General features: G+C 38.8%; 1 protein-coding gene across 4 annotated transcripts; it reads left to right on the top strand.

Moving 5' to 3' along the window:
- The first annotated feature begins 733 nt into the window (after positions 1-733).
- Positions 734-20,602, top strand: LOC108628499 (uncharacterized). Of its 4 annotated transcripts, none has more exons than XM_026816474.1 (8): positions 734-1,039; positions 8,364-8,487; positions 8,685-8,770; positions 14,045-14,137; positions 17,994-18,056; positions 18,230-18,313; positions 19,122-19,350; positions 20,145-20,602. In XM_026816474.1, the coding sequence occupies exons 1-8, from the start codon at positions 908-910 to the stop codon at positions 20,270-20,272; spliced, it is 939 nt and encodes a 312-aa protein (XP_026672275.1). In that variant the 5' UTR covers positions 734-907; the 3' UTR covers positions 20,273-20,602. The 4 variants fall into 4 exon arrangements, with proteins under 4 accessions (XP_026672275.1, XP_017885964.1, XP_017885966.1 ...); XM_018030475.2 differs by having other exon boundaries at positions 18,230-18,367; XM_018030477.2 differs by having other exon boundaries at positions 18,230-18,368; positions 19,132-19,350.
- The last annotated feature ends 96 nt before the right edge of the window (positions 20,603-20,698 follow it).

The raw sequence follows: 20,698 nt of genomic DNA, 5'->3' as shown, positions 1-20,698 counted from the left end.
ATTCGTTCTCTCGTGCGAAGCGACGACCTTGTCACGAAAACACATTTCTCGATACACAAAATTTCTCGCTACGCAACGGGAAAAGAAACAAAAGAATGGACTTTATATCCACCACTCCACTTGCGATGGAAACATTGAAAATCATTCGTGCATTTTTGCAATCGTCGAAACTAGACGAGTAAACATTGAGCATAGCCGCGAGGGACCGCTTGGTTAGAAAATGAAACCGGATGAAAATTGTCAACCCCCTCGGCATCTTATACTTTGATCAAACTGTTATAATTCTAGTGATAAATAATACTTTTTAAAGTAATTGATACCCTGACCTGATATTATAAATTATGATAATTAAAATTCAGATGTATATTTTTTAACATTCCCATAATATGTTTTAATCCTGGAGCAGTATTAAAACAAACGTTACCCGTGAATCCGAACGGCGCAGCAACATCATCGAGGTCCTAATGAAACTCCCGTCTCAGGGGTAACTTTTTCCATTAACATGCAGCGAATTTCCATCCGTTGATCCCGTGGGAACGCGATCCTGTTTTCCACGTGAAACGTACATACGAGTCCGTGCTGGTATCGGGCGATGCGATGGTGCGAGTAAAATGTGAATATGCGTCAAGTAATATAAGGCGTTGTTATTGAGTTGGAAAAGTACAAAGTGACTGAGGTGAGTGCACATGCGCCCGGCGCCGTGAGTTTTCGCGCCGCGAACAACGCGAACACCCGGCACCGGTTTGCCAGTCGGAATCGAGCCACGGCACATGTCGCTCCGTATTTGGCCCATCCACTTCGCCAAATACGAAATGTTTGGGTGTAGCGTCTTCACGTCCTCGCATCCGGTCGGTTTTCACCACCAGCATGAATCGCGTGCAATCGCGTAGTTGGCTGACCGATTCGTATGCCGATCGCGTTTGCCTGTGTACATAACGTGTGCTGTCATTCACGCGTCAAAAGCATGACTATCATGCAATCCTGTTGCTGTTGGCGCTCAGTGAGGAGGGGTAGTTTCGCATGTGCCATTTATACAGGGGTGAGCATGAAACACTTATTACCATTCATCTTTGCATAGTTAGTTCAAAATGTATTCATATACTTTAATTATATATGTATCATGTTACCTGTAAATCAGTATTTAAATACCATAATTGTTTCTTAATGGTAAACAAAATTTTGTGCATTCTGTAAGTTATATTTGATTTTTCCTATTCGAAAACAGCAAACATTTCATTTATAAACAAACAGACGTTTGTTTATTGATTAACTTTATATTGAATTTTAATTTATGCTGAAGAGGGCTAATTTCATGTAACTATTAGGAAATAAGTATATGTATATTGTAATTGAAAATTTTACGAGAAAATAAAATAAGATTGTCAAATGAAAAACACTGACACGACACAAATTTTACTGCCACGGTGGAATACGCGATATCAACGAATTGAGAACGTATATACGTGATATATTGCGAATATTGCAAGGTACTGAACGCATTTCGAAGTTTTACGCTTTTGGTACGACGATAAAACATTTTTGCGTTCGCAATAAAAGGTCATTATGATATAATGATACATTTGTGTTCGCTTATTACTTTCGTTCATCGACGCAGTTGGAGGAATTTATTGCTTCTCATAGCGAAAACTCGCGAAATGAAAAGTACATACGCAGTTTAAAAAATAATACAATTAAAAGAATTACAGTTTCTAATTAAAGAGAATCTATATCGATGTTTAATTAAATGAGGGTTATTTTATCCTTGATTAATTATTTAAACGCAAGATGCTCAATTAATTTAAAAGATTATGAATTAGTTGGTTCTGGGAAGATTAAATTACTGCAAATTAATTTAGGGATAATGAAGACATTCTTCTTTTATATAATGCTCATACACACGCACGTCCATGTACTTACCTTCTATTAAAAGCGTCGACGTCTCTTCTTGTCAGCCCGAAAAAAGAAAATTGAACGGTGCATAATACATGAAAAAATGGGTCACCGTAAAAGCGGAGAGTCATTCGGGGAAGTAAGCACTCCTTTGGCCTCAACAATTGGCTATTTATTAAACGGTACGTAGATACCATTCATTACAGGGAAATATATTACGGTGAAATTTCTACTTTGCGAGTTCCTTGGTTATTGTCATGCCGTGTATATTTACAATAGATCGAAATAAAACAAATAACAGTGAACAGAAACACTCGTTATTTATTCTGTTCCTATTCGCACCGGTAGAAAACTTTATAAGAAAACAATTTCAATATTTGTTCAGACGATATGTTTATTATTCTGTGTAATGTGATCTTGGATATATTAAGAAAAATTGCTTCATCCCTCGGTCACGTAATTAATTAAAAGCTATTTTTAAACGGCATTCGTACATTTAAATTAAATTTACAAATTTCATGATTGAAATGCTTCCGTTCTGCGAAACGGAGTACGCAGCAAGCTCAATCGAGAGTGGAAGGTTCTCTCATATACATTAAATCATGATGGAAAATAGGTAACATATTCCGCGCAATTTAATTTGAATTTTGAAAATCTCGGCTCGACCGTGATTCGCTCCACTAAAATTAGATTCGATAGATCAACAGTTTTTGGAAATTATTATTCATTTAATCGATATTGAAAAAAATATCTCGTTTTAGTAAATTGCGTAAATTCATAAAACCTGGCAAACGGTAGATTTAATCGTTAGAATTTTCCTAACGTTCTCATACGATGCCTGACAATCCATTTAAGGGATAACGTGGAAAACTAGACGAAAAATCGATTTTCTTCTTTTTTTGGTATAACATGTCATTTACATCGTTCAAATCAATATGCAAATACTCAAGGGTTTCAACGTTGCAAAAACGAAAGGTCAGTTCCAGTCTCATTTTTTGTATTCACTGGCAATTTTTCTAAAAAAGGATAAACGTTCTTCTTTCATAGCAGAATTTTTCAAAACGACATGCACTTTAGCTACGTTATTCTTAATTGGATTAACTCGGAATTTTTAGAATATCTTTATAATAGTACAATCTTCCGCGCATACAGATGTGTGCATTCTGCAGTGCAAACACGTGATCGTTTAAAAAGATATGTATAATAAATTGCTAGAGAAAATTTAAAAAAAACTGCCTCAAAATTTGAGTAGTCGAAATGATCTTGTCATACTTGCAGTTGACTCCTGTATCACCGCATACACCAGAGAGTTTAGTGCATCACTTTGCTACAGTTGCTTGAATATAAACTTATAACTTTGTGATCGAGGTAGAAGTTTCCGTTAAAAGGCTCAGACGTGCTTTCAGATGTTTCCGCCCTTACTTAAACAAATGGTACAGGACAGTTTGACTGTTGTTTACTAGCTATTTTCGCTATCTCAAGACGAGGCTTTGAAAGGCGCGCTATTTTAATTAAAAAGATTTTAATCGCACTTCCCTAATCTTATCATTGTAAATAAAATGTCATCGTGTCATTACGGATTTGAACAAAAATAAATTGCATAATTTTCTTTTGTGGGCAACATGTTTTACGGTATCTCGTTGAATGAGGCTAACTTGTATCGGAGAGGTTCTCACACATGTACGGAGTATAAAATCGGAATTAATTACGTCGAGTGGCTTCTGGTGGCAATAACTTCTTCGTTTTGTAACCGCTTGCCACTAGTTTCGACATAATGATCGATATAACGTGTTTGCGATGTCTACTTACCATCGTTACGGTTTCACATTCCAATTTCGTATAAAAATGACATAACACGAATTGATTACACGTGCTACGCTAAAATCGTTATAAATCTGTGCAAAGTCACGTGACGGAATAAAGAGAAAGTGAATAAAAATGGTGGCAGGAAACAATGGTAGCAGAAATTAGATTTCCGTGGCATCTTGATGCGAGACACAGGGGCTGACGGCTGTCATCGCCTGCACGGCGGAATTAATTCGGATCGAGATGCGCGAGCAGCAATTTGATTGCAACTATTTCGGTGCCTCCGAGAGAACTATCCCATCAATCGACAGATCAAATTTCAATACAATTCAAATTGCAAAGAAAGAGGAAGAAGTGAACGGCAACGATATAATTCCTGCGAGAACCGAAACTTTTCCCGGAAGCCGCGATCGGACACTCGACAGAGAGACAGTAAAATTTAAACGCAACAAGATTGGAACGACATTAAAAGTTGGAACGGTTAGTCGGGAATGGGATTAAGTTAGTAGTTTTATCTGAACGCAAGGATAATTTCTGCGAGAAACGAAGAAATTAAATTCAACGCGATTACCTACTTCATCGATTTTAAAACGGGACGGAGAATATTGGCCATCAGGTTCCGAAATTTAATTTAGAACGGAATTACGGAGGGTACGGCAGCTGTATCAGCGGTATGCCTCATAAAGACATGTCCGAACGGACCCCGGTTACAGACAAATACCGGGCAAACCTGGAACATCTATTGCTTAACATTCTTCTCTCGTTGCAAGGTTCAAGTTTCCGACACGAGGCAGAAAGAAAAAGAAAATATAGAGATAGAAGAGGATATAGAGAAAGTTAGAGAAAAAAAAGGGAAAAACTTTTGATGAGGCTCGAGGATGTCTGAGGATGTCCATGACCATGAAGAATTAGTAATGGAGTTGCAAAGTATAATTTATTTCAATTAAGTTGAACTTACTCCGAAAACCGCCCACGCCCATTGGGAAAAGTAATTATACTGAAAAAATAACCGAGTAATATTCATTATTTTTGTTGACGAACTCTAGAGGATGGTGGATAAAAATTCTTCACGAATATTGCGTAGATTGACAACAGGAATAAGTTTTCTTTTACGGTGGATAACAACTCTTTTTGCAAAAGTTCAATAAAGCAATTAATCGAGATGTAATAGTTTCAGTTTTAATAAAGTGTGTACCCTATCTTACTTAACCCGGTCGTGTAGAAAGTTACGTAACTCGGTTCAGGATAACCACTAGATCATAACTCCGATCCGCTTCAAGTTCAGATGCTGTCGCATCGACTACGGTGTAAAAATCCTCTCCTCGAAAATTCACATTCTCTTATAAATACCTGCGATGATTTTTTAGAGTATAGGATCAAATATAAGAATTCTTTTGAAACCTTATTCTAGGAAGAAGCAATCCTGCGATTGACTGATTGTTGAAAATTTGATTACCCAGGAAATGGCTAATTTTAGGTGGAGAACCCGAAAACGACAAGATTCGCGACTTCAATTATTCACGTAGAACAATAGCGAGGCACGGAAACGCTAAAAGCTTTCGCAGACCCTTCGCGCATGTTTTATTAGGTGGAAAGTTTAGTGTTCTCTTCCGTGACTGTGATTCGATCGGAACAATAAAATTATCGTACGAGAGAAATGTTTTCATTCGGCACTTGCCACGCAACTGATAACTGAATACAGTTACGTCCGCGGAATTTTTGAACCCAAATGGCGTTAAATTAATTAAAGTAAAAATTTAACGAAACCAGACACTGGAAACGCGAGATCTCCGGACGAGATACGATATCATCATTTTACGTTCCCTTTTTTACACATACATTGTTCATCTGTTCCGTTAACGATTTCAAAATGTTGATCTTGAAACGTGGATTTGAATTAAAAGTTGAATTCGAATGAACGAAGCTGCATGGCGAAAGAAATGATAAAAATCGGATCTCTCTTGAAGAGTGGAATACCCATGATTTGAACTTATCTTCGGAGAGAGTTCATTTTATCCTACATTTACTTTACCGGACAAAATCTCTGTCATTCCATCCCTTGGAGGTCCGCGTTCGGCAAGTAGAAAATCCAACAATGCTAGAGAAGAAATGAGGAAGAACGAAAGAGTGGATTGCCTGCAGAACAGGATCCCCAATTGTCTTTTTTTAACTCCATGTCACATTATCGTGAATGAAATGCTTCATGCTGGAAGCTTCAAGGAATATAAGCAAGCAGCTTCTCGAGAAATTCTTAGTTTCATTGTAATTGCGATGTGAATGCGTATATGAGTACAGGCTAAAGTGTTAATACTATTCAGGCAGAAAGCTAAGAAATTCCAATCGTGCCATGGAAACTCGCTATGTATACCTACTTGACGCAAGATAGAGTCAAAAGAAACGGTGCAAGCGACGTGTACCATTACACGGACTTTCCCGTTGAGTTTCTGTATCCGAGAAGTCATATCCACCAAGGATAGCGATTCACCTCTCGTATAGGCTATCGGCTTCTCGTGGATCGTCTTCTTTACACCAGGCGAGCTCCCCTTTTCTACTCAAACGGCGGACATAGCTCCAATTTCGAGGACTTATTGAATTCCATGGACGGATTCTTGGATATATTGGTTTGATTGCGTACCTACGATCAAATCCCATGGAATAATACCTAATGTAACATTTACATAATATTATGATTTACACGATGTTTAAAAAAAAACAATCCAATGGAATTACAATTATATTTTCCTTCTGCTCGATCATTCCACTCATGCGTTGTCCTACCGTCCGTTTAAAATAAAATAAAAAATACACTTTATCTCTCATCCCTCCGATTTTAATAAAATATATAATAGTATTCGGTATCGAGCTGAATGAATTATACGTGGTACCCCCAAAATCTATCAGAAATATTTTTATATTCCAACGACGTTTCGGAAATTCCCTCGATTTATCGATTCACTACCGGATAATATATGACCGCAGGTATGCAAATGCGAATACGTTAATTCATAACTGTATCGCAGTCCGAATATACATACATATAATGTTTTCATTGTAATGATGAAATAGCAAAAAGGTGCCATTCCTCATTAGTATCGCGGATGATAATCTCCTTTCCATTCTCTATCGCGTCACACGAGAGCGGAGCTTTGTTTAGTTAATCAACGTTAATACGCGACCATTAAGTTCGCCCGCTCATTGATGCAGTTTACTTAACATTTTATATTATCATCCGTTTATAGCTGGATTAAATGTACCTAGTTTCGAACGCGGCCGGAATAACAGCCTCTAACCGTGTCATTGAAACCAGCCTCTTTATGCACAAAGTTTTACGTAAGCGTCGAAATACGTGTTTTCACGAGAAACGATCACATCATAATTCCTATTATATTATACATATATGTATGCAATCCCCGTGTGTATATATTTATATACTTTTAATAATAGCTCCCAACTCGGTACAAAAGAACTGTTTACTTTAAATATCAACGGACGGTATTTTCCATCTTTATCGTACAAAAATACAGGTAAAAGGAATCAAACTTCGAATTCATATGAAATATCATCGACACATTGAATTATTCAATAGTTGATCTCCACCAATTTATATGTGAAATTGATCCTAACGTCATTATAATACATTATGCCCTTTATGCACCTTGCGAGTCAAGGTTCAGCATTAATCAAGGTTCAGCATCAAAGAAGGAAAGAAGTGTGGCCGTGGGTGTTTGAAACACGTAGACGGAAAGTTGTCTATACAAGATGTCGAAATTAGTCCACGGCCTATGTCCAGCTGTCCAAAAAGAGACAATAAGAGAGACAGGGGAAGGGGGTTGGAGCAATTTCAATAACCCCCGTCACGTAGAATCGATAGGTTCGACGAACAAGAAGAGGGAGGCTCAACGCACCCCTCGAGTACCACGCGTTTCCTTTCAGCAACCATCCGTCGTCCTTTTCAACCACCTCACGGTCGTGTCAGGTCTCGCATGCGACGATAGGATTCATAACGCGTGTCAAATCGAGCAATGAATGATAAATGTTGACAAATGCCTCGCCGATGGAAATAAATTGAGTAAAAAGCCCCGTATACAGATAAGCGCGATCCTCTTCTCCCTCCTCGATTACGACTAAGCACTATTGTTAAGTATAATTGATGATTAAATACGTTATATTGTACTAGAAAAGCATTTCTGTATCATTTCTTACAATTAGAGCGAACAAACGAGCATGCACGCTGCTCGTAATACTATTTTACTAATCTAGTATAAAGAACTTTCGTTAATGAGGCTGAAGAGAACACTACAACTCCACTAAAGCGAGAACCAGGGAAATTTACTTTGGTCCGTGGCAAGTTCACTGTAATCCGACACATTAAATTATTACGCGCACTTTTACAGAGCTCACAGTCCAGGAATTCATACTAATTGATCAAAGGGTAAAACTCTCAGGTCAGTACACACGAAGCTGCATGTAAACGCGTACTTTCAGTACGAACCGACAACAACTCAAACAAGCTGTACAAATCCCCCGTTTAATTTCGAACCTTCGAATTTAATTTCACCAATTTACCGTGAGATGGTACCGCGAAACTCTAGGACGATATCACGTAAACCCTTAATTAATAGGTTCGACGTACAGAGAAAGCGAAAATGGACTACTATACGTTTCAGATATACTTCGCCGTATTGGCGTTAACCACGGGTAAAGTGCTCCAGGGGGAGAGTGAGTATCTCCGCGGGAATCGTTCCTTGCCAGAATCTACCAGCTTCCTCGAGCCGGAAACCATATCCCCAAGTGAGTATGTAGGCTGTGAACGGCGAAACGTTTACCGTTTAGAAACGCACCACGAACAACATCTGGCATTCTCTCAAATTGTATGGTTATTTGTACAAATCACTATAATACGAGGCCGGTGCACATAATTGCCTGAAATCACACACTCCGATTCGAACAATAAACGTCTCACGTTCAACATGCTTGTATTGCTTCAGCTACAGTATGGTTTAACGTGACGCTGCTTATATGCTCGTCCAGCGGTCTGATTTGCAGCGTCCTGCTTCTCTATGGCCTCTGCAAGGTAAGACTCGTACCTTACGTAGTTCCTATCGTCTTATGTCCCGCAATCCTGTGCCGTAATTTGTTTAATTTCGGACCCGATGAAAAGCGTCCGGGATGCGTTCAAGGTGGAATTAGTACAGGAACATCTGTTGGAAAACGTACAGACGAGTTATAAACGGAGGCATTTAAAACATGCTTTTGAAAGTTTCCATTAGTCGAGCTTTCTGTTGCGACGGACATTGTCTGAGATTTCACGGTGCGAGTCACATTCTTTATGGACAGGGAGTTTAAAATTTCTCGACAGTTTAAGTTCTTGCCAGAGTTTCAGCGAGAAGTTTCCGTAGAGGAGACTCGGATAAAACGTTGACCGTAAAGTATCGTTGAAACGGCTAGATTGAAAGTGACTTGTTTAATTTAATCCAGCAGGAAAAGTGACGTATCGGTCCTAATTAAATTTCGCAGAGGAGATGAAAAGAACAGAAATTCGCGCCGTATTCTGAATGCTCGATCTAGATTCGAATTACGACTTCTCGATTATTAAATTGTACTTCAAACGAAGGAAATTGATATTGAAATTCCTACGAGTCTTTGGAGCGGTTCGCCACCCTAGGAAATTGCCACCGCAACCAGCGGTGATGTAGGCCTGCTGGCGGCATCGACCTTTCAGCTTGCCTACTTCTGCGGTGAAATAACAGAACGTGATATCAGTTTGCCTAGCTTTAAAAAAAAAAACGCGTTGTTTTAAAAAATACAATTCATCCACGGGTTGTTGCGATGAAATGTACATCGCAGAAAGATTTTTCCAGCCTTTTAATTTCATTTACACGTACATGCAGTCAGAGACAATGTTAAATGGTGATCCTGCAAAAAAAAATAATTCCTTTATAACTGGACCAAATAACTCGACTTCGTCTACGACTATAGGTGAGAAAACATTATCTCAGTTTAACGAAAATTGGATATCATTTACGGAGATGACTCTCATTTTTATTTAAAAAAAATTTGATAAAACGCCAGTGTCTCATAGTGTTACGTAATGCCATAAAACACGATTCCTAAAGTCTACCTGTTTCACGTCTCTTCGCTATTTCATCCTAATTCTCATCCTGGAATATGCATCCTGCACGCACACCAACGTTATTAATGAACAGTAGGTAAACCCCTGTATCTTGCGCAACGACGTCCGTTAGTTATGAACCATAACAGGGTTCATTCCGGTGGCGCAAGATTCTCGCGTGAAACGTGTGAAAACTGTTACGGGGTGCAAAATTAATTCCGGTGGGTTTAGAGACTCGATTTGGCTGAGCGACTATTGAAAGAGAGAATACCACACGAAGGATGTGACCGGGATTCACTGGGAAATAGAAAAGAAATAAAAGAGAGGATCCGCGTTCATCCTCCAAATTCGGTCGCGAATGATGAAACGAGTGGAGATTGTTTTCAAGGCTGGAATCCGAAAGGGAGTTCACGGAAAGGAATTTATCCGTATAACATTCAGTTAGTTTGAAAATGAAATTAATGTCAAGCACGTTTCCTGCTGTGACCACGGAATCAATGAAACATTACCGAATCTCGTCTACTATTAAATTCGTGTCAAACCAACTAGATGCGTAATTAAATATGTGCATTCATATGTATTACGTAAACTGTATTAGTGCTAATTACAAGTGTATTACGTTCTTAATAGAAGTAAATAATCCAGTAAATAAATAAATACATAGATATTTCTGTTTAGTCTTTAGTTGTTTCTTTCGTTTAGGAAAAATATTATATACAGTGTACAATGTAATAAGTCTGAACGTTCCTTTATCCCTCGTAATCGGTGTCTTATCGCTCTCGTATCGGTTTTCTGGTTAGCTCCTCCCAAATGACGAACAAATCTACCCTTCGGGGCAGAGGGATGCAATTTTTATCATCGCACTAGAGAAACCGTGGACACGAGTCGATGTAAAAAAATCTCAACCAATCGATAAGTTGAAATGGGATTCTCAGAAGCAGCATTCACCTCGAAACTTATTTCTATTTTTTGTGGCTGATGCATGTCTCGTCTACAGATATTGCGCACGAATTTCAGGTATAGAAAACCAATAAACAATTTTTACAATATTCAGTTCCTATGTCTTATAAAACATGAAATCCTCTGTGATAGAGAGGATTCCAAGGAATAGTAGTAATTAGGGCATGCATCATTGCTCTGAAGGATTTATGGTACGAACCCCTGGGTTCAGAAAAAATGGGAAAAGCTCGAAGAGAAATGATTCGTGTCGTATCCAGTCAACGAGGAGGGGTGCGCACAATTTATGAATGAGATAAGGCAACACTCTCGAACCGACATCAGCCAACCGCGAAATTTCTTCCGAATCTTCTCAGCCACTATATCTCAAAATATAGCGCTATGCAAAATCGAGTTCTTTTCCTATCAGGAATTAATTGACTGCGATCGTATTATTAATGAAGATATCGAGTCATTTCAATTTGCTCGAGGCTATTATCAATGGATCGCAGATTTTTATACAAAATAAAACGCTTATAGTATCAGTTCATTATTCAGAAAATATGAATTAAACAACTCCTTGCATTATTCACCAAGGAAAGATTAGTAAAGTCTGGTAGTTTTATGGTATTTTGTGTTGCACGAAAAAGTCTGGAATTTTGTATGCCTTATAGAATATATTGCCACCGAAATAAGAAATAAAAAGCAAAACTCTCGTCGATACCGTATAATCTACTTATAAACGGACCGTATAATCTACTCACAGACTCGATACGGACGGTGAACGAAATAATTAATCGATTAATCCTGAAGTATTCGAGAGAAAAGAAAATTGTACACGACCTTCTCTGCAGGTAATAGTAATACCTACAATTTTTATCCGAAGCATTTGTCGAAAGAGAGAAAAATAAAATTTTTATTTTTCCGAAATGTTGTGAAGTATGAAAAGTTTTTTCTACCGTCAATAGTTAACAATAAAAAAATAATATAATAATATAAATAAAAAATAAATTTTACAATAAATTATTTTATCGTGTTTTGTCAAATATTTCTTTGGATCCCATTTGTTGTCCCAACGATTACATAGACGCTGCCACTGTTTAATAATATCTCCTCGGTGCATCATTTAAGCAGCCTGACATACATGCAGTTCTTGGTATTTCATCCATTTCTTATAATTTCTGCGCATTCCATTTTTCAACAAGTGGATGAAACCCATTGTCTAATTATTATTAATGACATTAACGTGTTCTGTTACTTTAAACGATCCAATGGCTTCAGAAAAGACGGGTTGGAATCGCGGCAAAGTTAGAAATAAATTCGCGAACTAGATACACAGTTAGGGGATGATGAAATGTGGACCCGTTAGCCCCGGAGAGGTCACTAAGTTTTCAAAGTGGATTTCGTCCTGTCCATGATACGCTAACGCAATTAAGCCCACCGGTGAGTTAATCTCGACTTCATCGCGTTCATCGGAAAGAATCATCAATATTACAATCCCGTGGAGGTATTTGATGAAACGAAAAAAGGCCAACCAGAAATATCAATTCTCGTCCTGGTGCTGATTTATCAGTCCTATTATTCAAACTTGCAAACATTTGTTTCACGTAAAGCGGTAAGGGATCGGCTCCACGTTCACATTTGGCTGCTCGTTTGTCATCGTCTCTTTTACAATCCTTCGAAATTGATTTCCTTGAAACTCATTGCAAATAGAAAAGAAGTAAATCCAAAGGATCACCGGTTTAAACTCTTATGTAAAATAGTTAATGTTTCTAACAGTTGAAGTGAGCGGACGCCCACTTTTTTCTATTGAAACTTTGCACGTGACGAGTCGAAACGAAGTTGAAACTCAATCGGACAATCTAAAGCCCCTCGGTATCCTACTTTCAGAGTTCGGAATGAGCATCGCATGCACAAACATCCTGCAAACAACTACGAGGATCTATCAAGCAGATGTGCAGAACTCGAATATACTTGTTAGCTGTTTGAAAAGCGTTACTGTGTCTCTAATGTATAAATTGTATTCCACGAGGAATTCCGATGGTTAATTCAATTCATCCTGACGATTATTAATGTTGCAATTGCACCCGAGCCATGCGACAATTAGGATGTGAGATACGTGTCGACTCCCCGTGGTATAAATTTATAGCGTTGAACCGACGTACGCGTTATCACTATCGAACAAGTTTCCGAACAGATTGAAACTCGCGATTCTAGTCAGTAAATTTACAGAGTCGACCCGCGGCTCCTTCTTATCGATCTCCTCGTCCATTAATCACACCGAGCGCAAAACTGTCGCGTTTGTGCCGCGACGCGACGCGAGTCATGAATAACCACCGTGACGTTTTGCCAAGATCTTTATATTTTCGAGTTCTGCCTTGTCCTGTCGACATCGATCATTTTTAATGCGTTTCTTCTCGAGCAGGTAATGGTCATTCCGAATTTCGTTTCGCCCATTGTCCCGAACCGAATGATTAATCGCATTTTTTTCCTACAAACGCGTTTGCAATCTGAAAGAGGATTTGTAGTTAATGTGACGTAAATTGCGACAAACATTTGCACGATTTATGTCATGAATTTAACGATTCCGTACTCTTCCTAACTTTACGTAACTCTTTATTTGTGTTAAGTGATTATAAATTTGACTGTAGTAGTACTAGCTTCCGGAAGAAAGTGCCATTTATTCAAACTGTATTTCGAGATGAGCTGGAGTATTTGAGATCCTCTCCTAGTGAGCTTACGTAAGCATTGTGTAGTTTCATGTTTCGAGCTTGTAAAAATAGGGATTGTACAAGTAGTTGTTGCTCAGACAACAGAAAGAATTTCCATCTTACAATCGAAATTAATGAAACCGTTTAACAACGATCACTCCTGCGTCATTCTCTAAGCGACGGAGCATGAAAAACGTTATTTCAACTTAATTTCATTTGTAAACCTTAGTTCGTAGTTTTCTGGATTATTTAAAAAAGATTCGTAGCATCAGAAGATCGTTACGCCCTTGTAGAACTATTCTTGTAATCTGATCTAATGATTCCGAGAAAACATGATGCGATGGAGAGAAACATTTTCAACTCTTTCTTATCGAGAAGACGAGAATTCATTCGAGGTCTTAACCCTAGATCTCGCTTTGGAAGTGTATCTCATTTTACATCGTCGAGGTGTAATGAGCCGCGTCTGATGTTTCCAAAGAGAACAAGGAATAAGAAAAACAATGATCCCTTAATGGGCAGTCTTCTAGAAGTCTGATTTCTTCTTCTATACCATATTTACAAGTGCTCATTTATGATCGATGTCTTTCAGGATCAACGCGTCTTCCTCATACCCTGGATCGTCGCTGTCATCGCGACGTGTATCGTCGACGTCGCTCACTCCTTGTACCTATTCGTCGCTGCTGTAAGTACAGACATTTTCAATTTACATATAGAAATAATTTTTTAATAAGAGAATCCAGATTGGCCGTATTTTTGTAACCGGCATACAAATGTATGAGAGCCTGCTTATAAACATTAAATTATCCGAGTGGATAGCATTATCGAGCTTCACAGTATATTTGAAGTAATGAGGTTCCCCCAGTATTTTCTTTCCGTTCCGATAACGTTCTCGCGTATTTTTCCTGATTTTCGGTAGACCGAACCGTATGATTCCCTGACCGCGTGGGAAAGAGATATCTCTGTGATAATTACGGGGTTGTTCAGACCCCTGAGAACAGCCAGCTATAAGAGAAAGCTATACCGCGTTGCGAACGTTATTTGAGAGGCACAAAACGCGCCTCACGAAATGAACAATAAAAATATTGTTCAAAAGGAAACAGTATTTCAGTTGGCTCGAATAAGCCTCGGCTTTACGCGCTTTGATGAAAGCCGGTGCGATCTCCTTCGACTGGAAATTCTTCGACCCAGTTCCTGGGAGCGTTTTCAGCTTCGCGTTTTCGAATTACCACCGATCGGACAATGAAAACTTCTTCACGTTGAGTACACACGGAAGAAGTGCTTTTTGTTGGATGAGAAACGTTCTCTTTGCTTTACTACTTTATTGGAACAAGAATTTTTTTATCGATTTCACGTAATCTTTCCTTAATGCCGCAATTGATTGATGAAATCGCGGTCCAATCATCCTCAGAAAACTTAGTTCATTAACTTTGGTTCTGTTCAGGGAAACTTTCGCTATTTTTAAAGTCTTAGATATCCATTTTATGGCTTACAAGTTTCGTACAAGATTCGAATACCGAACATCGAACGGCAGCAGACGTCTAATATCGTAGCTGAACACTTGACCAAACGATGCGTTCTTTCGAAATTACCACTTCCTGAAATTTTTAAGATACACTACGATATATGATCGAAAAATGAACACAGCTTTCAAACCATTTTGGTCTTGCATACGTTTCTCACTAATGATTCAAGCCTGGAGAGCTAAATCGTCGTTCAAACGTACGATACGAGAATGTCAAGTGTTGTTACTTTAGCTAGAAAGCTAAACTCGACTCCCGCCGTGCTTTCACATATTTCAAGAAATGATTTCCTATTTCCACATGTGCGCGATGATGGATAGAAAACTTTACTCGGAAACGTTCACCATTTTTTCTGTATCAACTAATCAGGTCGTTTCATACTTGTACATTTACTCTGATTACCTTTCGAAGTCAGAACGTACGATTCTAAATAAATTCATGCATATATTGAATCCAGAAGTCCAGTTGAATAATAAACGATTCCGAACATGATTGACTAATTTCGCGTATACACGAAATGTATCTAAGCGGAGTTTCCAACGATTCGACGTTTTTCTGCGATCGTCTTGCGTTCGACTTTTATTTGCGTCACTCTAGCGTATCGATAACGCCAAAGCCTTCGAAACGGAAGCGTTTAAAATCAATTGACCGACTCGATAGGTCGTATCTCTGCTACGTACTGTATCTATCGAGCTTAAAACGCGTGCTTTGATACGAAATACGAGTGATTTCAAAGTATCTCGACCACACGGTAAACACGACGAACAGTTCCATTGATTTGATTGACCTGGAATTTTCCTGAAATCGTTCCAAAACATAAATGGAATTATTAAAATTTCAATCGAGTCAGATCAAATATTATGACGCTTAAAAATTGACGTAGTTAAACCCTTTCCATTTAAATCATTAAACGTCATATTCGAAATGCACTTTATTTAAATTTTATTTATTAGAACGGAATTTGTCATAACGACATGTTTTTAAATGGAACATCAATTTTGAGCATCTCTTTAACTGAGGAATTGTTATTATAGAACGTTAAGGCAGTAATCAGGTTAATCAATATATTAATCCACGTAAACAGGCTCCTCAATTCCTGCGGCAACGTGAACAGTAGAAATCAATTCTTGTGGTACTTGGTGTATATATATACGAAGCCACGTGATCCTGATCCTGTTACAAATCTATTCACAGACTCGATAAGAGCAAACCAAACATAGATTAAAGGAATAGTACTACATATATTCTGAAATAGAAAACGATTCTTTCCATCAAACGAAACGGTCTTTCTCCTATTTACATTGCATTTCGTGCGAATGAAACACGGGCAAACTAGGGCAAAGCATCGGAGTAAAATATGTCCTAAAACGTAAAGCACGCATACACACCCGAATGCGGTTGCACGGAAATGTCAGGAACGGATGGAGCGCGATAAAACGACGTGCGGGTAAAGGGGTGTAAACAAGTGAACGATAGCGTACACGAGGATATGCACGTGACGCGAGTCACGAACCATATCTCTATGCGTCGTCGCCGAGAGGTCAGGTGCAAAAGTTCATTTTGGAATAGCACCGCATTCGCACCGGCATGGGTACGACGTCGCGCTATAGTATACGCAATCTTCATTAACGTCCTTCCTACTTGCGCGTCAAGATTTTTTCTTCTACAGAGGGAACAAACATTTTTCTTCTATTTTTAATGAATATCAAATGAGCATCACTGCCGCGTCGTAAATCTTGACGCGTATTTTTCGCTTTTAAGCTAGAAATACAAGGCATCTTTATTCTTTTTTTTAAATAAATATGAAACGACCGTCACTACTGAGTCATAAAGCCCATCCTCCATCTCCCTTCTCGTAAAACACGTATTTCTTGGTAATGGCTATTTCCTGACCGTGAACGATAATATTGCCAGAGATTAATTCAACTACGGCGAACCCGAGCTCGCGTGATTGTTCTATGAATTAATCACGCATTCCCAATTCTCATGGGACAGGAATAAATAATATCATAATTGCAAATGATTAATTGAAACGGTCGTTATTTTTATCTCAACGAGTTTGTCTCATAGAAATGTCGAACAAATGAACAGTTGCCGGCATTAATTAATTATTTTGATTGTTCCCTGCAAACTAGTTATTCAAATGCCAATAATAATTGCAGTGATTGATACATAGACGTGCAACGAATGCTAATCGATAAATTAAACGTTAACGATGTAAACACCGTCACGTCAGTGATCGGTTTTATGTAATACGTTATCATTGCACCTATTTTTTTAATCTCTTTTATCGCAAGCTTGTTATTTTTTTTCCTTTGTATCAGTACATCCGATCCATCTGGAATAAAATTTCCGGTAAACTGAGGGGAATCGATAGAACGGATGTTTTCGATTCCCTCAGCCTTCAAGCCAATTCTCGAAATCTGCGACGGAACTTAGATCGCTCAAGTGCTTCGAATAGCTCATTTCAACAGCTTCGAGAACCGGAAACGAAATATGTGCCTTTCATCACATTTTGTTGGACCAGCGCCATTGTTTCGAAAAGAAAGAAACCGGAATTCTGAGAGGAAAACTGGAACGTGAAAACTTAGTTTTTTCTTCCATTCACAAAATACGGCATGTGATCTCCGTAAATTTACCGACCATACCGTGAGAAAGCTTTTGTGTTAACTGTGGCACGTTTCGCCGCAGGAAATCGAATAACGTTTTACAACCGGTCAACGTCGAACGTATGTACGTAATAGTAAACATCAACCTTTATTGCCGTCTATTGTAATCGATTGCCAGGACTTTAACGATTCCTCGATCGTTCGGTACACTTCGACGGCCATTTGGATAAACTTGAAACTGTACGGTGGTGAATACTTGGAAACTTTAGTTCGGCGAGATGTGACTTATTAATATACGATGAAGTAGTATTAATATAAGATGAAGAAGTATTAATATAAGATGAAGGAGAAATATTTCTGCATCGTTCGTCTAATTTAGAGATTTGATTTTCGTTTGATTCTGTTTCAGTCAAATTTCGACCCGACGAAAGTGATGCTGTACACGCTGAACTTCTTCCTTCTTTGTCTAAACGTGAGTACGCGTGAAAGAATTCTGCACATCAATCTCAATCCTTGCATAATCCCAGCTTCCTCTTTTCCACCTCGATTTTCGCTTTGGACTAAAGAAACTTAGGTAGAATGAATGCGTTGTCAAGCGGCCGGGCGGCAATTTATGGGCTATATTCCACGTATCCTTTACTTCAGATATATTCAGTGTTGTGCGTGATCTCCCAGTATCAAGAGTATATGGCCGGTCGGGGAACCGCCGCGGACGACGACGAGTACAGGGTCAGTATTCTGAGAGTCTCTCAACGGATACAGGAACGGAATAAAGGACAAAAAGTTAAGTGTATCAACTGTACTGTCCAATTTAATCCAAACTCGCGTTAATACGTAACTAGCGAAAAAAAAGTCAGTACATGATCGCGTGGATAACATTTCACTAATATATATTTATTTAAAAATCGAGAAACGCAGAACGATAAAGGAATCACGTTTCTCACAATAGCACGTTGGATTGTTCGTCGATTGATACGAATAGTCACATGCAATAACACGCGTATCGATCGAAATACGTAAGAAACTCGATCGTACTTTTCGACGCTGATTAATGTAGATTGTGTAGCTGATGACGTTACACATCCCCACGCGATGTGTAACATCGTTCATATGCAAATCGAACTCGTATTATTAGTTCGCTTTTGAAGGGAAACTCGGCGACGACCATGTCGTTTTCCGTAATGAACCTCTCTCAGCTAATCCTCATTCGTGTCGACTAATGCACACAAAGTCTAAAGGTTCAATGATTCTGCCTGTGATGCACGTTAAGTTACATGCGATCAACGAGACTATTATTTAAAAAATATTTCACAATTGTCTGATTAAAAAATTTACCCGTATCAGCGTAAAAGGTTCAACCGCGCCTGGTTTCAATTAAGAGTTTCCTATCGGAAGGAACTCGTTTGTGCTTCGTTCGCGTTAAAGTATCAAAGAGAAAATACAAAAGACAAACTCTATTAACTCGTTTACGTTCTGCAAAAAGACGAACGTGACGAAATTCAATTACAAAATGGACTTTACGAAGTGGCCTTTAAAGGTTCCAGCAGTGAGATACGATACGCAACCGCCGACGACGACTGCTACGTCTTACCTAAGTTCCCGGAGAGCGGCGACTAACAACGAGACCAAAGTGACGGGGACGCCAACGCAGAGTCCTACGGGACAAAACACCCTCTCCTCAGACAGGAGTCCTATCGCGGGACGAACTTCAAAAAAGCATGTCCAATTCCCGGACATAGTGTCCGAGAACGAAACGGGAAACTTCGGTAAACATTAACAAACTTTTACGTGCAACTATTCAAATTAAATATTAAAGTTTTAAGTTATATAAAGATTTTTAAAAATCTTTAGATCGTGTTGTTCATAATTGTACATCACTTAATTGCTATAATGATTTCTTAGTTTACACTTGAAGATTACAGTAAAACATAAAATACTGTCATAAAAAATTGTGTGATCTATAATATTATCGAATAATTTCACGTCGTGAGTATCATTTTCATAGAATCATTCTCAAATCGGTAGGATTAGAAAATGATTATTTCAACAAGCTGACGCACAGATGCTGGGGTCGTTGTTTGCACAGACTAATGTCCATCGAATAAAGCAAAGTGGCCGTTTGCAAACTTCGTTCCAAGCTAGCATCCAGGAAATTCGTTCTATCCCTTAGGGGAACAAACTTTCAGAAGACTCTCTCTTTTGATGTCCGAATTATATTCCCTCTAATGTTTGCCGTTTATCTCTTCGCGCTTTTTATCTCCATCACTTTCTAGCCCACCTTTTTCTCTCATCATATCATACGAAACGACAGCAATTTCAATATACTACAGCTATAACAACGAAATATTACTATTATTTTCTTCATTAAATTTGCATACTGTATCATACGATCTTTCGTACATTGCATGTCATTTAGTTTCGCATCTTGTAACAATATCGGATCCGGAAACTCGTAAACTTAGGATACAACATTATTTGGAAGTTTATGCTTACTAAATAGATGAATGGAAACGTCGAAACTTAATTAACTCAAATAATTCGAGTTTACCTCGCGTTTCAGAAGCCCGGATCACGGTGCTGGTACCAAAGTTGGAGCTGGATAATGAACAGACGACATCGTTGTCTCTGTTGAAACTCGAAGAGGCCACAGCGATCGATCAGATTCTTCAGTCTCAGGAACACACCTGAAATTCGTATGCGAACGCCGACGGCGAGATCTGATTCTCGCTTCTGGTTGCGAATTTCCCTTACCCCCGGTGCGATCCACGACACTACTGAATAATCTATCCTCGTGGGAGACACGTCCATGTACAATGTTGATTCATGGGGCATCAACGGTTGAAAGTCGTCGCGTCTCTCATAAAGCGATGACCGGTTCGATCGATTGGCGACTTTTCTCCGCGAATTGGTTCCCATTAATAGAATCTGCTGCGTCGGCCACTCGGCGATTGTTCGATCTACTAGTAACGCGTTTACCGAACACTTAAGAACACTATCATCGGCTTGAGTAAAACCAAAGAGGAAAAAATTGTCATCGACCTGCGGTTCCCGCTCGTAGAAATTCTGTAGATCGACGTGTTAATAACACGTAAGGGTAAATTGCAACGCCTAGCT

Source organism: Ceratina calcarata, unplaced genomic scaffold (genome assembly GCF_001652005.2).
Source record: "Ceratina calcarata isolate Rehan_Ccalc_2016 unplaced genomic scaffold, ASM165200v1 scaffold525.2, whole genome shotgun sequence".
NCBI lineage: Eukaryota > Metazoa > Arthropoda > Insecta > Hymenoptera > Apidae > Ceratina > Ceratina calcarata.
The sequence above is the reverse complement of the archived record's forward strand: the minus strand, read 5'-3'. Positions and strand labels throughout refer to the sequence as shown.

Bases quoted from the DNA above. Each gene is read 5' to 3' on its own strand.
- LOC108628499 (XM_018030475.2), top strand. From the start codon at position 908: ATGCCGATCGCGTTTGCCTGTGTACATAACGTGTGCTGTCATTCACGC. The intron at 1,040-8,363 runs GTGAGCATGAAA...TATACGTTTCAG, and splicing joins CATGTGCCATTTATACAGGG to ATATACTTCGCCGTATTGGC. The intron at 8,771-14,044 runs GTAAGACTCGTA...GATGTCTTTCAG, and splicing joins TTCTCTATGGCCTCTGCAAG to GATCAACGCGTCTTCCTCAT.